The sequence below is a fragment of the Pelodiscus sinensis genome, chromosome 16, assembly GCF_052426305.1.
Source record: "Pelodiscus sinensis isolate ZL-2025 chromosome 16, ASM5242630v1, whole genome shotgun sequence".
In the NCBI taxonomy this organism is placed as follows: domain Eukaryota; kingdom Metazoa; phylum Chordata; order Testudines; family Trionychidae; genus Pelodiscus; species Pelodiscus sinensis.
The window spans coordinates 24,763,576-24,785,085 of record NC_143067.1 but is presented as its reverse complement, the minus strand read 5'-3'; the positions used below and the strand labels follow the sequence as shown (position 1 = coordinate 24,785,085).

The following is a 21,510-nucleotide window of genomic DNA, read 5'->3' as shown; positions in this document are numbered from 1 at the left end:
CATCTATGGTGGTGGGAATGCTTGGGCCCTTCTGGAGTGCAGGCAGCAAGTGGTGAGCAGTTTAAGAGACCTCACCTGACTGCACTGATCTCACCTGGCCACTTATTTTCTTCTCTTTGCTATGACTGTTTGATTCACCCTTTTCACGCCTGGGTCCGATTGATGCCCTGCTCCTGTGGCTTCTTGCAGGCCAGCAGCAGCCATGGAGCCGGTGGGAGATATGTGCTGTCTTGTGCCACTGGTGATTTGGTGCACAAAGTGTGTTTTGTTCCCCTCGCCTAGGCGGTGACTTGGCATCGGTGGATCCTATGGTCCTGGAGCAGTATGTGGTGGTGGCAGATTACCAGAAGCAGGAGAGCTCTGAGATCAGCTTGTGTGTGGGTCAGATGGTGGATATCATTGAGAAGAATGAATCAGGTAGGGAGAGGCTAAGTGTCTGTGGACCCAAATACGTGGCCTTTAAAAAAAGGGGGGGGCTTGAATGCATCCCATCCCTAGGAGAGCAGGATCCCCAGCAGTGTTCTCTCTCACATTTTTTACATCCATGTGCAGAATGAATTTTGTTGGGTGACACATCACCTCCGTATTGGTGTTTCCATGAAGTGGTAGGAGCCATTGCAGTATTTTTTTTTTATTTGCAGTCAAATTCATTCATCTCTGTTAATTAGAGGAGCCTTGGATAATAAACCAAGGGAAGTGCAGAAAGAAAACAAACAGCGTAAAGAAGAAAAGTAAATTAAAGCCAGTTCCAAAGATTGTAAGAATCCTTGCTGCTGCTAACGACACATGGGAGGGACTGTAGTCTTTTAAAGCCTGGCCACTTTACTGTAAATTCCTGTAAGGGGACCCGTGCTGCTCCGTTGCTGTGGGTTCACCCTAGTGTAGACCCTCTTTCCAGTCTGTGACCTACAGACCAGGCAAGGAGCCCGGTGGAGCAGACTCCTGACTAGCTGAAGAGAGCTGTTGTCAAGTGGTGATCGTGGGTGCATGATCAAATGGATGCCCCCAGCTAACGGGTCTGTTGCTTGTTTTCAGGCTGGTGGTTTGTGAGCACATCTGATGAGCAAGGCTGGGTACCGGCTACATGCCTGGAAGCTCAGGATGGTGTCCAAGATGAATTCTCAATGCAGCCTGAAGAAGGTAAGAAGCCAGTTTGAGAAGAGATGAACTCCCATCCTAGCCCAGGGTGCAGGAATCTTCTTGGGCTGCTTAGACCTTTTATATTTAGCAGGCTGGAACCCAGGGCAACAAACCCACAAGTGACCTTGAATGAGGTCATTTAACAAGGCATGGCCTTAATCTCCCCATCTTCCAGCCATGAGTCAAGATGGGAACTGCAGACAGCTGTTCTAGTGCCGCTAGTGGAGCAGTTGAATGCTGATGGGTTGGAATGACTGGCCTCTGCCCCAATTTGGATCCCCTTATCTACATAGCTGGGCACTTGCTATTAGTAAGAATAGCAGGGCCTGAGCCCTGTGCCTCTCCTGTTTCCCATGAGCTGTGGCCTTCCCCTTAGTAGAGTGTTGTGTGGGGCAGGTAGGAGAAAGGAGAATGCAGTGGCCCATGTGCTTGGAATAACAAGGATACAGGCTTTATTTGAGATAACTCAGAAGTGCCCTGTGCCATACCAGGTCTCTCATACAACACATCCTGACATCTCTGGGAACATCTCTTGGAGTGCCAAGTCTGGGCTTAATTTAGCTCTGTAGTTAGATTTATCCCACAACCAGGGGAGATGGTGGAGTGGGGAGGACCGTGGACCTGAAACCCAGATGAGTGCAGTCTGACAGCTCCATGGTGTCATCCCTGTCTTCTGCCTACAGGCAAAACTATAAGGTCTGATGCTGTCTCCTTACATCCTTTTTTGTCCCTCTCCTGCTTCCCTGATGTGCTCCTCCCAGTTCCTTGGCGATACTGGTCTCTGCCCAGGCATGTTGGCCGCCGTCGGACTCTTGGGGACTTGTATACCAGTGGATGGGGTCGAGGTGGATGCTGTAGAGACTTCTTCTGCTGCCTTTGTTCTCTGCTTGGAGCTGTGCCTGTGTCTGTCTGCATGTGCTGGAGCCTGTGGTATTTGTATGCTTTGCATGTGGTGAACTCTGCTTGTGTCAGCCCTCTGCCTTCCAGCTGTGCCTGTCTATGCACTGCTGCTTTCTGCTGGCTGTAGTCTCAAATCTGCTCACATCAGTAATTATTCCCTCTGCTGGCTATTCCTTTAGCTCGCTGGGTAGAGGCCTATCTGTTCTGGGCCTGAAGGCTGGAGTTTCTGCTCTCTGGTATCATGTGTGCAGAGCTTGTGCACTGACCTGTGAACCTGGATCTTAGCACTTCAGCGCAGGTTAGGAGGTGAGGGCTCAGCTCAGAGCTCCTGGATGTGACAGGATATTTCTTAGTTTTGATTCCTCATGCAAAGTGGGTGGAAAGTCTGATGTAAAATGAGCTTCTAGCTCTCCAGCGGGCCATTCTGTTCCAGGATGCAGAGGTAGGAAAAATTGTAGAGGGGAGAAAAATGATGCCACAGCACCTCTGGGGTTTGAGGTTTTTTCCAGGTGGCCTGCATCCTAGTCCAACACTGGTAAGTGCAAGCCCCGCATGGGGGTTGCCCCTCAAAAGCAGGGACGAGAGTGGGGGGGGGGGGGAAGGAGATGAGGAAATAAGGGACAGCTAGTTAATCTAACAGCTTATTGTTTGCAAAGCGGGCATTGCTAGCAGCGTGTTTTGTCCTTTCCTCTTCTTCCTCATTAGAAATAAGACCTCCATATCATTGCCCATAGTCATTCAATCCAGGGGATAGGGCACCAGTCTAGGAATCACACTCATTGTGTGACGTTGGCCAAGGCATTTTTCTGCTCTGTGCCCACGTTCCTCCTCTGTAAAGATTGTGTTCGGACAGACCTACCTTTGTAGAGGGATTTAAGATCTCTGCATGAGAAGTTGGTTCTGTGTGTGTTTTAATTATTTTTCCGTGGTACCCCCTGTCTGAACTGTGGCAGCGTCATGGTATGTCAGACTGGCCCAGGACCTTGTGGACGTGAGAGATGGAGAGATTTTGATTACAGCAATGGACACCCTGAAGCACAATCCCCAGATTGGCTGGGGACTTAGGCTACGTCTATACTGCAAGCCTCTTGTGGAAGAGCAAATGCAAATGGAGCACTCATATGCATATGCAGCACACTCATTTGCATGTCCTCTTCCTTTCCCTTTTGTGCTAAAAAGCGCTGTGTAGATGACGCCTTTTTGCACAAAAACCCCCTTTTGCGCAAAAGGGAAAGGAAGAGGACATGCAAATGAAAGCGCTGCATATGCATACGAGTGCTCCATTTGCATTTGCTCTTCCACAAGAGGCTTGCAGTATAGACGTAGCCTTAAGGAGTAGCAAGAGAGCTGGGTTTCTGAAAGGAGTCTTGTCGAAACTTGCTTGTCTAGAAGAATAGTGGCAGTATAACAGGGACTTAAGGCAGTGAGGGGTGGGGCAGATCATTGAAGCTTTAGAAATTACAGAAGACATAACCCTGAGGGAAAATGGTTAACAGGGTTGAACCAACTTTGCCTGGTCCATGTCTGGCTATATGGAATGCAGATTGGGACTCTCTGGCCCTGCCCAGTGTCCTGGTGAACTGGTGTGTGCGTATACATTTCAAAGCAAATCCATTGGCATTTGGAAATGTGCCTTTACACAAAATTCTGTCCTAAATGTGTGTCTGTGCATGTGTGTGTGTGCACTGTTAGTATGGTTCCAATTCTAATGAATTTTGGTGTTCCTAAAATGGCCCGTTTATGATCCTGTTTTTGTGCTCCACAGAGGAGAAGTACACGGTCATTTACCCATACACCGCTAGAGACGAGGATGAAATGAATCTAGAAAAAGGGGCTGTGGTAGAGGTGATTCAGAAAAACCTTGAGGGCTGGTGGAAAATCAGGTACCTTCCTCCCTCTATTATTCCCACAGGATGTAGGTGGCAGTTGTACAGAAGAGGGAGGGGGATCCTTAAGTGTATAAGAGAAATTTTCAGATGTGTGCGTCTGAGGGGGACTTCCCCGAAGTCCTGGCAGGTTGCATCTTCTAGCTCAGTGTATTAGGGAAACAGCATGGGCCAGTAGATGAAAAGTAAAACTGGGAGCTGGCGCCACAGGGTTCTGTTCCCAGCCTCACCATTGACTCACCATGTGGTGTAAGCTTCACGGGTTAGAATCATAGGAGATCAGGGTTGGGAGAGACCTCAGGAAGCCCTCTAGTCCAACCCCCAGCTCAAAGCAGGATCAACCCCAACTAAATCATTCCAGCGAGGGCTTTGTCAAGCATAGCCTCTAAGGTTGGAGATTCCACCACCTCCCTAAGTAACCCATTCCAGTACTTCATCACCCTCCTAGTGAAATAGTTTTTCCTAATATCTAACCTAGACCTCCTACTGTGCAGCTTGAGGTCATTGCTCCTCATTCTGTCATCTGCCAACACTGAGCTGAGAACAGCCTGGCTCTATCCTCTTTGGAATCCTCCCTCATTCTTCTGCAGACTAAATAGGCCCAGTTCCCTCAACTTCTACTCATAAGTCATGTACCCCAACTCCCCAATAATTTTCATTGACCTTTTGCTGTACAATTTGCCCACATCCTTTCTGTAGTGGGGAGCCAAAACTGGATATAGTACTCCAGATGTGGCCTCACCAGTGCTGAATAGATGGAGATAATCATTTTCCTCAGTCTGCTAACAATGCTCCTACTAATGCAGCTCAATATGCCATTAGCCTTCTTGGCAACAAGGACACTGCAATTACAGTAGGTGAGACGCTGGATAGGAGTTAACACTAAGTGCTTTTTTGCAGAACTACCACTTAGCCTGTCAGTTCCCAGCCTATAGCAGTGCCTGGGATTCTTCCATCCTAAGTGCAGGACTCTGCACTTGTCCTTCTTGAGCCTCATTAGATTTCTTTTGGCCCAATCTTCCAATTTGTCTAGATCATTCTGGACCCTACCCCTACCCTGCAGTATATCTACCTTTATTTGGCACTGGTGAGGCCACATCTGGAGTATTGTATCCAGTTCTGGGCCCCCCACTACAGAAAGGATGTGGTTGCATTGAAGGGGGTCCAGTGGAGGGCAACAAAAATGATTAGGGGGCTGGAGCACATGATCTATGAGGAGAGGCTGAGGGATTTTGGTTTGTTTAGTCTGCAGAAGAGAAGAGTGAGGGGGGATTTGATAGCAGCCTTCAACTTCCTGAAAGGGGGCTCCAAGGAAGGAGGAGAGAGGCTGTTCTCAGTAGTGACAGGTAGCAGAATGAGGAGCAATGGTCTCAAGTTGCAGTGGGGGAGCTCTAGATTGTATAATAGGAAAAATTATTACACTAGGAGAGTGGTGAAGCACTGGAAGGAGTTACCTAGGGAGGTGGTAGAATCTCCATCCCTAGAGGTTTTTAAGCCCTGGCTCGGATGATTTAGTTGGGGTTGTTCCTGCTTTGGGCAGAGGATTGGACTCTGTCTCTTCCAGTCCTATGATTCTATCTCTCCACCCAAATCAGTGACAGCTACAAATGTGCTGAGTGTGCAATCCATCCCATCCTCTAGATCAGTAATGAAGATGTTGAACAAAATCAGCCCCAGGACTGACCCTGAGGCACTCTGCTTGATACTGGCTGCCAACTAGACATCGAGCCGTTAATCACTGTCCATTGAGCCCAATGATCTAGCCAGCTTTCTATCCAGTTTCATACTGGAACTTGGAGCAATCATACTGCTCTCTTACATACAGAACACATCTTTCACCTTTTCTCTGCACCTCTCCTTCCTGAACACTTTATACCCATCCATGACAGTGCTCCAGTCAGGTAAGTTGCCCTACCTAGTCTTTGGTTCTGGTTATCCAACCTGTAAAATGGGTGCAATGATTGTGATCCTTGTCCATCTTTTATTCTTAGTTCTCAGAGCAGATCAGAAAAGTGTCAGGTACATGCACAGCATTATTACTACTGCTAAAATGGCAAAGGCACTAACTGTAGGCCAAGCAGGAAGAGATGCCCATGTAACAGGCTTGTTCTACCTGAGGCGATTTTGGGTGTGGAGGAAAGGGTGGTGGTTAAGGGCCCAGTCCACACTGCAGATGCTATTTTGTACTTCAGATGACCTTAGTACATGATGGATTCTGACACAGGTCTGTTTTCTCACCAGACTTTTCTGTCTAATGTATCTAACTAAGTTCTTATATGACCCAAATAAACATGGCTTGCTGTTGCAGTAAAGACAGGACTGAACCTTGGTCTTACCTCATTCCCAGAACACTACAGCCCTGCTAAGGTCCCAGGCCACAGCTCAGGTACAGTTAAAACACATCTGCAAAGGTGTGCTGTGTTTTAAATGTGTTGGGGGAAGCAGTGACACCAAAGGAATATCTAAACAGCATAGGGAAGACCCGTATCAGTCCCTTAACGTTGTTGCATACATCATTGTCATGGAAATCCTAGGGGTTATACATATGTCCTGTAGGAAGGCCTCCTATGCAGACTAGATCCTCCAACTGTATTATGAGGCTACTCTTGAAATGTGTTGTTATCCAGGCCAGACTCCCTGGCCTCAGCCTGTTTCACAGACCAAAAATCTCTGAGCATTAAGAACTAAAGCTTGGAGGCAGAGTGAGTATTTGCAGGCTAGCAAAGGGCATGTGCAAACTTGGGTGGGAGACGCCTTGATTTTCTTAACCTTGCACTGAACCTGTAGCGTTGGCAGCAGCTCATCCGAAAAAAATGCATGTTGACTTCTTAAACTGGAAAAAGCTGCTGTGAAAAGCCCAAGTCAATTACAAGCTCAGCAGCTGGTGCCATCTGAGCCCAGTGACTTCACTCTCCAGGCAGCGGGCAGAGGTCTCCTAAGCTTGGCATGGGACCCTGGTGCATGGCAGAGGCACTCTGTGGAAGTGGTTTTTCAATCAGAGCGTAGGGTTGGGTTCTCCACCAAGTGAATTAGTGCAAGGAAAGGAGCCAGGCAGAGAGACCTGCACACTGATTGCCTTTATTTTAATCCAAAGAGTGATCCGTAATGGGCTGCAGCAGCTGTTCGGTTTCCCCCTACGCTGCCCAACCACTCTGCCTCACTCCTCATCTGAGCAATCCCTGAAGGGGAGAGAGGAGAGGAGATTTCATTGCCTCACTTGGTCCCAGATCCCTATGCTGAGGCTGCCAGCAAAGGGAAGCCAGCAAGTAGTGGCACTTTCTGGTCCCTGGAAACAGACTGGAACCAAAGAGGCTCATTTCTGGATATGAGTCAGCAGTGTGCCCTTGTAGCCAAGAAGGCTAACGCCATAGTGGGGTGCATTAAGAGGAGCATTGCCAGGAGATCTAGAGAAGTGATTATTCCACTTTATTCTGCACTGGTAAGGCCATATCTGGAGAATTGTGTCCAGTTCTACCTCCTTCCCGCCTCGTAACAGAAAGGATGTGGACAAATTGAAGAGTCCAGCTGAGGGCAACAAGAATGCACAGGGGACTGGAGCACATGACTTATGAGGAGAGGCTGAGGGATTTGAGCTTGTTTAGTCTGCAGAAGAGAAGAGTGAGGGGGGATTTGATAGCTGCCTTCAACTTCCTGAAGGGGGGCTTCAAAGAGGATGGAGAAAGGCTGTTCTCAGAGATGACAGAATGAGGAGCAATGGTCTCAAGTTACAGTATGATGTACACAACAACATTAAGGGACTGATACGGGTCTTCCCTATGCTGTTGAGATATTCCGTTGGTGTCACTGCTTCCCCCAACACATTTAAAACACAGCGCACCTTTGCAGATGTGTTTTAACTGTACCTGAGCTGTGCTGTGGCCTGGGACCTTGGCAGGGCTGTAGTCTCTTCCAGCCCTAGGACTCTATGGTTTCACACAGACACCTGGTTTCACACAGACACCTGTGAGGATGGGCCTTTTTCAGCACCTACCAGATCTGCTGGCCACCACTGTATATCTCTATGGTGCCACACCAATTCCCTGGCCCAGCCTTTCCCCCACCCAACACAGCTGGTCCTACTGTGGGTTGGCTCTGGCGCATGGTAGTGAGGGCCAAAGTAAGAGAGGCATGAGTCCCATGTGATGGGGCTGAAGGGAAGATCTTGTTGTTTGCAGGTATCAGGGGCAAGAGGGCTGGGCCCCGGCTTCCTACCTAAAGAAAGGAAGTGGAGAGATGTTTACACAGAAACTGGGATCTGGCTCCTCCACCCACTCGTGTTCCCTGGATCTGGATGGTGTTCCCCGGCAGCAGAATTCAACAGGCCGAGAGAAGGACGGGCCCAACAACCAAAGAGAGGGGAGGTTTGATGGCCGACCGTTACCACAGGCCGACATTCGACGCAGTAAGTGGGGGGATGCTAAAGTTTGGGTGTTTGGTGCAGCTCCTTGAGCCTGGCTGTGTGGCTGAGCAGTGCAGCCGAGCAGGGGAGGAAGCTGACTGCCCTTTCAAGGGCTCCTAGGCAGTGGGCGCTTTGCCACAACATCTGGACATTACTGTGTTAAGAAAAAGGCCCTTCCTGGAGCCCGGGAGCCAGTGTGGACCATTCTGTATAGCTTCCTGCTCCATCCTTAGCTCTCTCTACTGGAGCAGAGGCAGACATGGGCCCTGTTCTCCCTCCAGTGAGTCTTCCCGTTCTCTTTTCTCATGAATGCACATCTCCTCCCCCTGGGCAGCTGTGGGTGTGTGCTGCTGGGTTATCTCTGCAGGCTAGTCACTGAACCTGGGTTTGAGTGCAGGCTGTTAGATGGGTAAGACAGTGGCACTAGCATGCTGCTCAGCTTCTGTCTTCCCATGCATGCCCACTGGTGCACTGTGGCTTCTGCTCCTGGCTGGGCTCTACTGGCATCTCTGCAGAGGGCTGGTTGGCCTGGAAAAGCTTGAGGTGCCTGTAGTTCCTGAGCAGATATGACACTGTCTGAGTCACTGTGCTGTAGGAGAAACTAGGAGCTAGGCGGCAGCACAGCTGTGGGGAGGGAAGGACAGAAGATGGCCCTCATGGCTGGGTTTGCATGTGGGGTTCACTGCTGTTCTCCGAAATGTGTCTTTTTGGGAACGTGTCTGGACACTGCACCTTGAACCTCAGTGGAATCTGAAATTGTGTTTCCACAGAGTCGCCAAAGATGAGGCAGAGGCCCCCTCCTCGCCGAGATCTCACTATAGTAAGTGCCCTCCTGGACCAGCTGTCCCACTTGCCACCTGCCACCTCTCCAGGGAAAAACTCCCTCTGCCAGAGAAGGTTGTCCCCGCCTTCCCCCCCAGGAGAACAAAGCTTCTGGGGCAGAAGGCAACTGCTCTGTTGCATTCAGATGGATCTAGTGCAGGGGCAGGGCCTCCAGGCCGCCATGTTACTCATCTGGTCCAATTTGTTCTCAAAGCAAAACTTAGTGGCTTTGTTTTTAAGTCAAGGGGATGGCTGGATTGAATAAACTGTTCCCTTACTCAGGGGCTGGTAAGCCTACAGCAGTGCTCCCAACCTTTATTATACCACAGACTGGCAAACCCATTCACAAACTTTTGGTGGGCTGGTAACATGTTATTTGCATATTCACTATGCAAATAATGAATATGCAAATATACACATCAAATGTTACTAGTCCACCAAAAGCCCCTGCTCCCAGAACCACCCATCAGCCACCAGTCCTAATCCCTAGAGCCCCCACCTTTCCACTATCCCCCAGCGCCAGCGTCTGACCCCAGAGTCCCCTTGCACTCAACCCCCGCCCAGTGCCAGCTGTCCACCCTCAGTCCCCAGTGCCAAATGCCTCAGTGCCAGCACCCCACCCCGTATAGTGCCCCAGTGCCAGCCTTCTGTTTCTAGAGCCCCACTGCACCCAACCCCCAGACCCCCCCAATGCCAGCCCCCAGTCCCCAATATTAGCTTCATCCCTAGAGTGCCCCCAGTGCCAGCCCTGCCCCAGTAGTCCCCTCACTGCTAACCCTGCCCCCAGTGCCTGCTCCCCGCCCCAGTGCCCCCCAATGTCAGCCCCCTGCCTCTAAGAGCCCCTACCCCTTAAAGCTCCCCAACACTAACCCTGCCCCCAGAGCCCCCCAGTGCCAGCTCCCCACCACCAGAGCCCCCCAATGCTAGCCCTACCTCAGAGCCCCCTGTGCCTGCCCTGCCCCCCTCACCTACCTCTGCGCTGCCCGCCAGCTGAGTGCTGCTGCCTGGGGTCTGCGTGGCCCTCCTGTTGCACAGCAAACAGCTCTTCCACATCTAGGAGAAGATCCTGCCCCTTCCCAGCACTGGTTGGCTGAGAGGCAGGGCAGGACACACCCCTGCCAACAGCCATGATGGGAGGCGAGGCTCTGGGCAGTGCACCCCAGCCCCAGACACCAGAGCCACCATGGCCCAGCAGCCAGCGGTTCATAGAGACTACAGGACTAGTAACCATGTCAGCTGTGCCATTGAAAGCAATCTGGATTACTTTGGATTCAGTCTGAAGATGGGGTTAGTGTCTGTATCTGCGAGGGTGCTCTGTGTGCCAAGTGGTTCATCCTGTGGTCTGTTTGGTAGCTGGCGTCTCTTTGGCTAGTTAGCCAATGTGAGCCATCCGTGCAAGCATGCTAATGGGTCTTCCTGAGAAAAGCTGAATGATTGTCTGTTTTTATTGCAATAGCCACGTGGATTGAACCTGCCTAAACCTCCTGTCCCTCCCCAAGTGGAAGAAGAATATTACACCATTGCTGACTTCCAGACCACCATTCCCGACGGCATCAGCTTCCAGGCAGGAATGAAAGTAGAGGTGAGACCACACCCCATCTTTCCTTCTTCCTTCTCTCCCTCCCTCTCGCTTCACCTCCAAGTCACCCACTCAGGTGACTTTCTTCAACCCCCATTAAGATTTTCCCGGGATGGATGTGTGGATTCCAGCTCGGCGGGGGCAGGGGGTGCGGCACTACTCCCAAATCCTAAGAGTCGGGTTTCAGACCTGGAGTCCATTGCCAGTCAGTGGCACTATCAGCTGTCCCGGGAAGAGTCTGAATCCTAGTGGAAGGCCTATCTGTGCACTGGGGGGGGAGGTTTAATTCTGTTCCAGGCCACGTGCTGCTGTGGGAAGAGATTTTCCACATGCTCATGTTTTGGAACCTCTGATCCTCAAATGCCCTATGGACTTGTGTGGCCCATGCCAGGATGCTGTGCACCTGCTCTAGTGGGAGTTGGAAGCTTCTTGACTGATAGCGGCAGGTTCCTTCTCTTTTCAGAGATGGGACTTTTGTTTAGCAGGTCTGGTCTACACTTAAAAGTTTTGCCAGCCTACCTGTGTCTGTTAGGAATTAGAAGAAACACACACACATGTAGCTGTGCTGCCAGAAGCTCTAGCAGAGATGCTGTTACACTGGCAAAAGAGCCCTGGTATAGGATGTCCCAGCAAAAGGAATCTCTTGCCAATATAAAAGCTGCATCTGCACTTGGGCGGTTTGCTGGAGTAGCCAAACTGGCAACCTGTTTCTAGTGTAGACACAGGACAATCTTAACTTCCAGTGCCTTCAGTGGCTGGGGATTTTGGTGATCTGTGTCTTGGTGGATAGCTCAATAGTGTCACCCAGTGGCCAGATGCATTATGTGTCTCTTCCTCCTCCCGCCCACCCCGAAGTCTTGAAAAATCTCAGACTGTCCTTGTCTCCTCTTCCCTCATGTGCTGGAGAGCTTGAGATGTTTTTTCTTTTGAAAAATACTGTGAATTTAGTGCTCACGAACACTGAGAATATAGAGAAGCCTGTATGTCCAAATGTGCATGTGGGTGTGAAAATGTGGGCCAGAACCAGCTAGAGCTAAGCAGAGTGTAGGCATTGAGACAGATTGCTCCCACGCGCATATGCCAGTACACTTCTGTCTTGACCTTCAGCCCTTCTGCTATTTCAGCCCCACGACTCTGCCAATTACCACTCTTCTGACCTGAAACATCCTCTGTAGTGAGAGGGACAGAGGTTTGAAATAACAAACCGCATCTTAATCCAGACCAAGTGCTCCCTATCCTCGCCTCTGCTAATGAAACTCCCCTTGCAGACCCCCTGCTCTTGTAGTGCCACTCATCTGCAACTGTGCAGAATCTTCTGAGGTGGCCCAATATGCACAAGTAAAAACTAAAAACCCATCAAACTCCCCCTCTGACTAAATCACGGTTTGATACTGGCCTTGTGGAAGTGAGAATGGTGTTACCTAGTACCGGCAGGACCTGTACTGGAGGCCTGAATTCTGTTCCTGGCTCTGCCACTGCCCTGCTGAATGAACTTGAATCATCTCTCATCACCTTTCTATGCCTCAGTTTCCCCACCTGTAAAATTAGGATAATGGTCATTCTTTCTCTTATAAAGTGCTTTGAGATCAAAAGTGCAACAGAAGAGCTAGGTATTGCTATTATCTGTATTATTATTATCCATGATACCTGCAGCCTCTTTTACATGTTCTTGGTCTGAAGTGTGACCTTCCATTTCTAGGCTACACTTTTTTAGCCCTTTGGTTCATAGGCAGCTGCTGTGCAGAGAGGCCTGGCTAAGTATTTCCAAATCTGTGATGGTTGTGTTTCTTCTTCTAGGTGATCGAGAAAAACCTGAGTGGCTGGTGGTACATTCAGATTGAGGAGAAGGAAGGCTGGGCCCCAGCAACCTTTATCGATAAATATAAAAAAACTAGCAATGCTTCTAGGCCTAACTTTCTAGCACCGTTGCCTAATGAGATGGCCCAGGTCCCGCTTGGTGAGATAACTGCAGAGAGCAAAACCAGCGAAGAAGCCACTGGGCCATCCAGGCCTCTGCCTGAAGCTCCACCTAATGGTATGGACTGTGGAATGAAATGGGCCAAAGACTGGAAGGGGAAGGAGGCTATTAAGAGTGCTCCTGCAGAGAGCAATGATGTAGCCGCTGGGTATGAGGAGATCTCTGATCAGGATACAGAGGAGAAGCCCAGCCTTCCCCCCAGGAAAGAGTCAATCATTAAATCCGAAGGTGAGTTAATGGAGAGGCAGAGGCCTCCACCCAAGCCCCCAGGCATGATTTTGCCAATGATCCCTCCAAAGCAGACAGCCACCCCTAGGGACAACAAGAAGCCAGAGCTGAAAACAGAAAAGGGCAAATTGTTCCAGCTGAAAAACGAAATGGGCTTGGAGTGTGGGCACAAGGTGTCGGCCAAGGAAGTGAAGAAACCAAACCTGCGGCCTACTGTCAAGCCAGCCAAGCCAAAAATTGAGCCCCCAGAAGACAAGTCTGAGCCAATGGCCCAGAATCCCTTCTTGAAATCAAAACCTTACATCAGGCCGAAACCAGCTGCAGCCCCCAAGACGGACCCACCTCAGGCAGATGATAAACTGGACATATGCAATCTAAGAAGCAAGCTCAGACCTGCAAAGTCTCAAGAGAAACCCCCTGAGCAGGACGCTATGGCTAGTGAAAATGTCTTCAGTAACAATGTGCTCCCAGGAGAGGCTTCTGGCAGGCCTCAGGAGCGACTGAGCATGGAGAACAGATCCCCAGCCAAACAGGACAGCCAGATCCCAAAGGAGACTGCACCCAAAGCTCCCTTTGGCCCTCCAAAGATGGCCGAGAGCGAACCCAAGAGTGGCTCCCCACCTCTCAGAGAGCCAGCACTTCAACGGCCAGTGGTACCACCCAGAAGACCTCCTCCACCAAAGAAAGTGGTATCTTCCTCCTCTGGCCCCACTTCAGAGCTGAAAGCCCCACAGAGGGAAGTGCCTGAAATCAGAGCTGCCTCGGTGCCTGGCCGGCCCATGCTGGTTCCACCAAAGGCCAAACCATTTCTGCCTGCCGTGTGCCAAGACGAAGCCAAAGGGAAAAGCAGCTTAGGTCTAAAGGTAATGGCCAAGCAGGTGGAGAGAGGGGAAGCCAGGGAGAGGACAGCTGCCCCCTTCACCAATCCGGATATCTCCAAAGAAGCCCTCTATGTGGCTGTGGCAGATTTCGAAGGAGATGAAGAGACTAGCAGCTTTAAAGAAGGGACCTTATTTGAAGTTCGTGAGAAGAACAGCAGTGGCTGGTGGTTTTGCAAGGTTCTAACTGGGGGATCTTGTTGGGAGGGCTGGATTCCCTCCAATTATCTAAGAAAGAAGCCATAGTCTGCCCTCAGTTTACACAGTTGAAGGTTCCTGTTCTTTCATCTGAGTATTTAATTAGCCTATTAATTTATAGTTTTCCATAATGCTGGCTTAAAAATATGTGGGATACTGTACATTCCAATTTGTGTCATTCCTGAGGCAGAATTCAAGAAGCAGGCTTGACATAATGCAGCAAGGCCTTCACTCCTGCTCTGTCTGTTCCCCTACCCATTCACAAGAAATACTTTCCTCCTTTGTCCATCTATGGTAAACCAGCTCCTGGTGGTGGACTGTGAAGTTGTTTCTCAACAAGATCCCGGTGTATGTTGGCAAATGCAATTTCCTTCCCATCTTAGAAAAATTGCTGATGCCCACTAGGCTTTTTGAAGAGTCTACAGGGAAACCAAGGAAATTCAGCCATTATCCAGGTAAAGAAGCGAAGTGGAATCTGGAATAACAAAAGGAGTTGCTTTTCCCAGTGGCTCAGGGTCACTGTCAAATGTCCAAAACTTATTACCAAGTCCAGCCATACACAGGAGCCATAGGAAGCCATGGGGACAAGGACAGACAGTCATGCAAAATCAGGTCTATATAGCTGTGTACATTGATGCATGGCCATGAGGGAATGTGTTACTGTCTAGTTCGGTTTGTACATTGCTTGCTTGCACCATCAAACGCAGTCCTTTTACCTCTTATCTCCTCTACAATGATGGGTGTTCATTTAAATATCATTTACATTTTAAAAAAAAGATACACTCATGGAATGGAGGATCCTCTGTGCTAGGCCAGGGTCCTGCTCAGTGTTCCCTCTAAGCTGCGTGGCAGCACAGCTCCGTGACTGGGTGAGGCTGATCGGTCACCTGTGAAGCTGTACTGCCGCGCAGCTCAGAGGGAACGCTGGTCCTGCTCAGACTTGTGCCTGACGGTGATTCAGGCAAGCAATGTCACATTGCATTCAAGTGGCTGGAGAGAACTAAGCAGCATGTTCCACAGTGGGCTTGGCAAAGAGAACTCAAATGATCCTGGAATTCCCAACACAGGCTGCACTTCAGCATTTCATTCAGAACTGCCCAGGGAAATGGATCCTTAACTCTTGTTCCCGTGAGACCTCAGGGATGGCAATCAGCAGCTAGAAGATGGCTGTACTATAAAGGGTGCTGATATCTGGTACAATCTGGAGTCTGGGCTTTTTCTCTGGAGATGGAAAAGAATGGGGGTCAGATGTGGCTTTTCTGATACTCAGGTGTTTCTGTTTCTCTTAGGCTTGGCTCTCTCTTGTTTTGCTTTCCTTTGGAGTGGCAGAATATAGTGCCTTTTGTTGATACCTTGCTTCCCATTTAAAGAGATCTCCTTCCCTAACCATGCGGGGCCTGTTAAACTCTCAATGAAATGATGACCACTGTCATCTGTCATTCTCCCCCCCTTCCTCCGTCTGTGCCTATGTCAGTGTGCTTGCAGGTTTCACTTAAAATAAAGTATGTGTTGACCCTCCTACCTGCCTGGCCTAACCCCATTAGCTTGCATTGTTGCTGATTTTTAGAAGGAAAGTAGATTCCATCTGACTGGCTGTAACTTCTTCCTATCCCCTTCTTTCCTTTTGTACTCAACTTGCTGTGGATTCAAGGCAGTGCCTTCAATACTACAAGAGTTTTAACTCCTACTCCTGAGGATTACCACTGGCCATGCCAGAATTCCATGCCACACCCACCCTCGAACAGTAGCAGTAAGCTTGGCAGAGGTGACTCCACCGATACAGCTTCCTTTGTTGGACCCCGTGGAGCATTCCATCTACAGCACAGTCCAACAGAAGCAGACACCGGCAATCTTATTATGCAGCATGACAGTCACATCAGGGTTTTTTTTCCCCATGTGCACAGTCCCATCTCCTGGACAACTATTCAGTTAGCTCTCTCTGCCCCTGCTTTATAAGATTGCTGATTGTTGGTCATGTGGTTATTAATAATCTCATTGCTTTTGGTGCCATGTGGTAAATACTTTATGAAAGGAACCAGCAATGCAAGGTGACTTGTGCAATATTTGTGATTTGGTTACACCGCCCCACCCCAGCAGAATCAGGTAGCAATGTAACACTACAACACTGCTCCTTCGCATCCCTCTGCTTAGTTAAAACTCCTCTGTGTCGATGTGGATGTGACTGATTATGGGTGAAGAGTGGGCTGTGCAGCAATAAAACCTTGTTCAGGTCGTCTTTGAGTTGTGAAGGGCTAGACAGAATTGTGTCCCTTCACTTTCCATTATCTTTGGCTGCTGTCAGCTAAGAGTGTGGTTCCCAGTTCACATCCACTTACTCACACAAGCTTGATGAGAGCTATTGCAAATAGTGCAGTCATGGTGGGCAGCGGCAGCCATGGCATGGCTTACCATGCTGAATACATATCTACAGGGTTCAGGTGGATTTGTACTTGAACAAGTGAATATAGAAACTATGCATGTTTTCCCTATGGGTATTTCATCTCTCCCTCTCACTCTTAGGGTATGTCTACACTACAGAGGGTTTTTTCGGAAAAATTCTCATTTTTCTGGAAAAACTTCAATTATGTCCACACTTGAAAGAAAATCGAAAGAACGGAGGGTTTTTTTTTCCGGTGTTGGTAATCCTCTTTCTATGAGGAAGAAACTTTTTTCTGAAGGAGCTCTTTCAGGAAAAGGCGTGTGTGGATGGGGAAGAGGGAGTTCTTTCGGAAGAAGAGGAAAAAGCACAGGTGCCCTGGTGGCCACTCCATCCATAGTAATTGCAGTTTAAATGTGAGATAGTATCCATTCAGTGTAGACACTGTCTTTTGAAAAAGCAGATCGCTTTTTCTATGTGCTTTGGTAGTGTGGACATTCTCTTTCAGTAGAAGTTTCTTCAGAAGATCACTTCTGGAAAAGCTTCTTCTGAAAGAACTCTGCAGTCGAGACGTAGCCTTAGACTTGATTGTTCTTTGTTCTGTTTCAGTGAGACAATGTCATTTCCATTATTTTATGCCCAGTTAGGTTTATTTTTTCACCTAGACTGAATGCTGAGACTGAGAGTATTAACAAATGCTTCATATTGTAGGACTCAAATACATTGGACCAACTACAGTGATAATTACAGGATTGATCTGTGGTTATGGTATAGGCATCATATAGCTATAAGTTAGTTATGGGTAACTAACCCATAGCTCTGTGATGCTTGTGTAGTAACCACAGATCCTCATAACTAACCCATAGCTATATGATGCCTGTGCAGTAACCACAAATACTTACTCACTGTACAAGTGGTGGTAACATTTACAAGCCCTGTAAACTAGCTGGCTTAGAGAACACAATAATCATCTGATGCTCCTACCACCTAGCATTTCCCAGAGCAGGTATGGCACTGCCCTGTCCTTGTCAGGTTTGAAATCAGAAAGCCTCAGATTGGCAAAGAGGATCCCAGTGTGGAAGAGACTGAGGACTTCTTAACACTCTCCCTTTATCTGGATCTCCCAACAAAACTCCTTACACAAACAGTATGGGTTAGTGCTCAGAGCCAGGGAACAACCTTCTGGTCCTCTCCCTGTCTGTGCTACTGAAACTCATCACAGAGAGGGCATGTCACCTCTGTGCCTTGTTTACCTGTCTATAAAATGAAGATAATTCAACTGACCTACCATGCTGGGGGATTGGGAGGCTCAGTTCGCTAATGCTTGCAAAGAGCTTTGAAAACCTAAGCCAGAAGGCACCAGAGAAGGGCAGAGTTTCTCTGGTACCTTCATATTAAGCTCCCCCATTGTTACAAAGTACCTGCCTTCCATGGAATCCCCAGCAATTAGCATTTGCTGCATAGGTGAACAATACCATATTTTGTGTATAACAAACCCGGCTTTGCAGCCCTTCAGCTCAGCATATCGCAGACAGGCTGGAGGCCTCAACTGCAAACCATAGAAGACTGTTTGTCTCCTTATATTATGTAAACATGTATACATCTCTGCATTACTGTGGGAGGGTGGGGGTGCCTGAGGAAGGTAGATATGGCCTATGTAAATGCCATATCTATGCTTTCACCATTAGGGTTGTTTGGTATTGGGGGGGGGGGATTTTCTTGCTTTGTTTTTTAAATAAAAAATTGCTTGACTGGTTTCAAGCATAATTGTGACCCTGTCTGTGGTTGGTGTGTGCTTTGTGCTGCTAACCAGCTGGCTAACCTGGAAGTTTAGTCTGTGATGTTGGGCTACCCAGCGAGGGGGCTACAATGCAGAGTTATTTTGGAAAGGGTGTTGCATCCCCTTCAGAACATGACAGCAAATAACACTTGGTACCCAGTTCTTATGTTTGCTGCCTGTTCTCATTGGGGAGCTAAAGGATCTCTTCCCCTCCCCCATGAAGGTTTTTACACATTGTCAGTGCGGCTTCTTCACTTATCACTTTCTTTGCTCCATTGAGTCCATAATAGCCATCACATCATTTCAATCTGTATTTCTTAGCTGGGGGCGGAGGAGCTGCTCTTCTGGGGAGAGCTTTTTGGGATGACTGTCAAGCCCATACAAAGAGCTGCTGACAGTTTCTGCTGATCAGAAAGTGAGAACGGCCATACTGGTCAGGCCAATGTTCATCTAGTCCACTGTGCTGTCTTCCAAAGTGGCCAGTGCCAGATGCTTCAGAAAGGATGAACAGAACTGGCAGTTACTTGTTGTCCAGTCTCAACTTTTGGCAATCAGAGGTTTAGGGACACCTGGAACATGTGGTTGTATCCTTGGCTATCCATCCTCCATGATAAGTCCAGCAGTCAACATCCTGGAACCGAGAGAGGGCGTGGAATGGAGGTTAGATGCAAAACATGGGGATTGTGAGAGTGGAATCACTATGGAAAGGGAGAAATGCAAGCTAGAAAATGATACATTACTTGTATTGTTCTAGCACCTATGGGTATGTCTAGACTACATGGCTCTGGCGACAGAGCCATGTGGATTAGTTTACTAGACATACCCAAATGAAGCGGTGATTTAAATAATCGCTGCTTCCTTTAAATTAAAATGGCTGCTGCGCTGAGCCAATCAGCAGTTTGTCAACTCAGCGCGCTAGTCTGGACCTTCCGCGGTCAACATCAAAGGCATTTGTCGACCGCCCCGGTAAACCTCATCCCACGAGGCATAACGGGGCAGTCGACAAATGCCTTTGATGTCGACCGCAGAGCATCCAGACTAGCACACTGAGCCGACAAACAGCTGATCGGCTCAGCGCGGCAGCCATTTTAATTTAAATGAAGCGGCGATTATTTAAATCACCGCTTCATTTGGGTATGTCTAGTAAACTAATCTACATGGCTCTGGTGACAGAGCCATGTAGTCTAGACATACCCTAAGAGTCCAGGTCATAGACCAAGAATCCTTTATGCTGTTTGCTGTGCAAAGAAAAAAAAATGCACTACCTGCCTCAAATTGCTTATCATCGAGGTATAAGACAAGAGACCAACAAGTGTGTACAACAGACAGGCAGATTCTTCGCCCTGTTCTGGAAGGGCCCCTCAGTAGAGATGGATGAAATGCCTGACTGGCCTTTCTCCTGGATCAGAGCTCATCGTATACAGTAAGCGCTGGAGGATCATGATAGTGTAGGGGCTCTCTATTAAAGCCCCTACTGCGGTTAGTAGCAAAAGAGAAAAAGATGGAACGGTACACCAACATGGAACGGTAAAGAGAAGGAGCAGTAGACACTGGGAGGAGCAGTAAAGTTCTTATTGCTTCATATAAAGTTTAATACAGTGCTGTATAGATAGCATAATATGGGGGTGAGATGGTGTGTACATGCTGGTCCCCTGTCAAGTTCACCCAGGAGAGCATGGATCTCAGAGCCAGCATGGAGTATTTGTAATTGGAGTTATACAGAGGCACTTTATTAAAAAGCTCAGACATAGGCCAAGTCTTTTTATTAGGGATGTAAAATCCCATTTAATCAGTTAACCGGTTAAACTCAATGTGGCAGGCCAGCTGGGCTACAGTGCCTCCTGCTTGCTGTACAGTGGGCCCAGAAGGCTGGAACAGCCCTCAGCTTACACTGGGCAAGGGACTGCTCCAGCCCAGCTGTGCCACCAGTTAACCAGCAACTGATAAGCATCACCCTTGATACTCACCAGTTAACCATTGATATCCCTAGTTTTTATTCAAGGAGAGAATTTCTGGGGGTGGCATGATTTGCACTGAGCTCTTTTTCTGTTCATTTTATCCTGTAAAATAGGTGCCTTGAATCCAAAGATCTACATGGAGGCACAGGTTCATTAGCACAGAGCTGTCCTTTCTCCTGGTCCAAACAATAATCCCATAGTGCTTTGCTGCTCATTGTGCTCCATTTCATTGGCTTAGCTAGTGAATCTCCACACACAGATGGGGCAGCTGGCGAGGGTTGGATGTGTATGCCATGTTCCATAAATAATGTCATGCAACTGGGTCTTACCCCGGCTATTTGTGCCTAAAAGAAATCAATCCCCCATCCCAAACATGAACATGTGTGTTATCTTTCTATCTATCCATCAAACATTCCTACTAGGCCCCATGTGCTGAGAGAGATGAACAGATGCAGCAGACCTCCTTTGTATTCAGCCATGTTTTATTACACCAGCCTACAAATTGCACTGTGATAAAGCTGCAGCATTTGGAGCATCTGAAGCTATTTGTTGTTGGAATTGTGGAGTGTTTTGGACGGATACACCTTCTAATGACCCACTGGGAAATGTTCATCTGCAAGTATCCTTGGGAAGTTGCTGCTGTCTCCACCACACAAGGTGAGACTATTACGCATACAGTTTTGAAGTGACATTTCAGTGCTGGAGAATGCCCTTCTTTATCCTCAGAGCATACATACCATGAGTATCTCACGGACTTCTCCCCCATGTGCTTCCAACCATCTCTGGGGAGGCAGTCTAGTAGATAGGACTCTGGATTGCTAGTCCGGAGAACTAGGGTCTGTCTGTTGGGTCAACTCTAAGGGCCTCTGCTTTCTGTCTCGTGTCAGCCTGTCCATTTAGACTGCAAGCTCTTTAGGGCAGTCTGCTCCGAATAAAACCACAAGTGCTGTGCCTAAAGCAATTGCAAGAGAGAGATCACAATGACCCACTTTCACATCTTTCCCTTGTCTGAGGGAGGAGCACACAGCAATGTATTGGCCAGATAAGCAAGAATAAAAAGGCTGTCTTGCAGCTGCAGTTAAAGGAAAACTCCACTCATCTTGCTTGACTTGTGAATCTGGCAACACAACAGTGTGAACAAGCCCCCCCCTTCACAAAACTCACCACTGCCAGTGGCACCGAATGGCTGGTTTATTGGCTGTCCCCAGATGGAGACCAAAGACTCACCAGGTAGATACTCCCACTCGGGAAAGTTGCACCGCTTTGTTGTTATGTATTGTTTGTGTTACTGTAGCCCCACTCATAGACCTGGCCCCTATTTTGCTAGGTCTTATACAAACACAAACAAAAAAAATGGTGCCTGTAACAAATGGGTGATGGAGGCTGG

General features: G+C 48.5%; 1 protein-coding gene across 4 annotated transcripts in view; it reads left to right on the top strand.

Moving 5' to 3' along the window:
• SH3PXD2B (SH3 and PX domains 2B) overlaps positions 1 to 18,989 on the top strand; it is a 132,446-nt gene extending 113,457 nt beyond the window's left edge. For 2 of the 4 annotated variants that reach the window (XM_089769520.1, XM_089769521.1), the window contains 8 exons: positions 283 to 417; positions 1,036 to 1,140; positions 1,902 to 1,985; positions 3,806 to 3,923; positions 8,102 to 8,328; positions 9,096 to 9,145; positions 10,604 to 10,729; positions 12,524 to 18,989. In XM_089769520.1, the coding sequence (XP_089625646.1) occupies positions 283 to 417; positions 1,036 to 1,140; positions 1,902 to 1,985; positions 3,806 to 3,923; positions 8,102 to 8,328; positions 9,096 to 9,145; positions 10,604 to 10,729; positions 12,524 to 14,056 (2,378 nt within the window). In that variant the 3' untranslated portion in view covers positions 14,057 to 18,989. The remainder of the gene's footprint in view (positions 1 to 282; positions 418 to 1,035; positions 1,141 to 1,901; positions 1,986 to 3,805; positions 3,924 to 8,101; positions 8,329 to 9,095; positions 9,146 to 10,603; positions 10,730 to 12,523) is intronic. The other 2 variants (XM_075900256.2, XM_006138129.4) reach the window with 2 other exon arrangements.
• Positions 18,990 to 21,510: the final 2,521 nt, after the last annotated feature.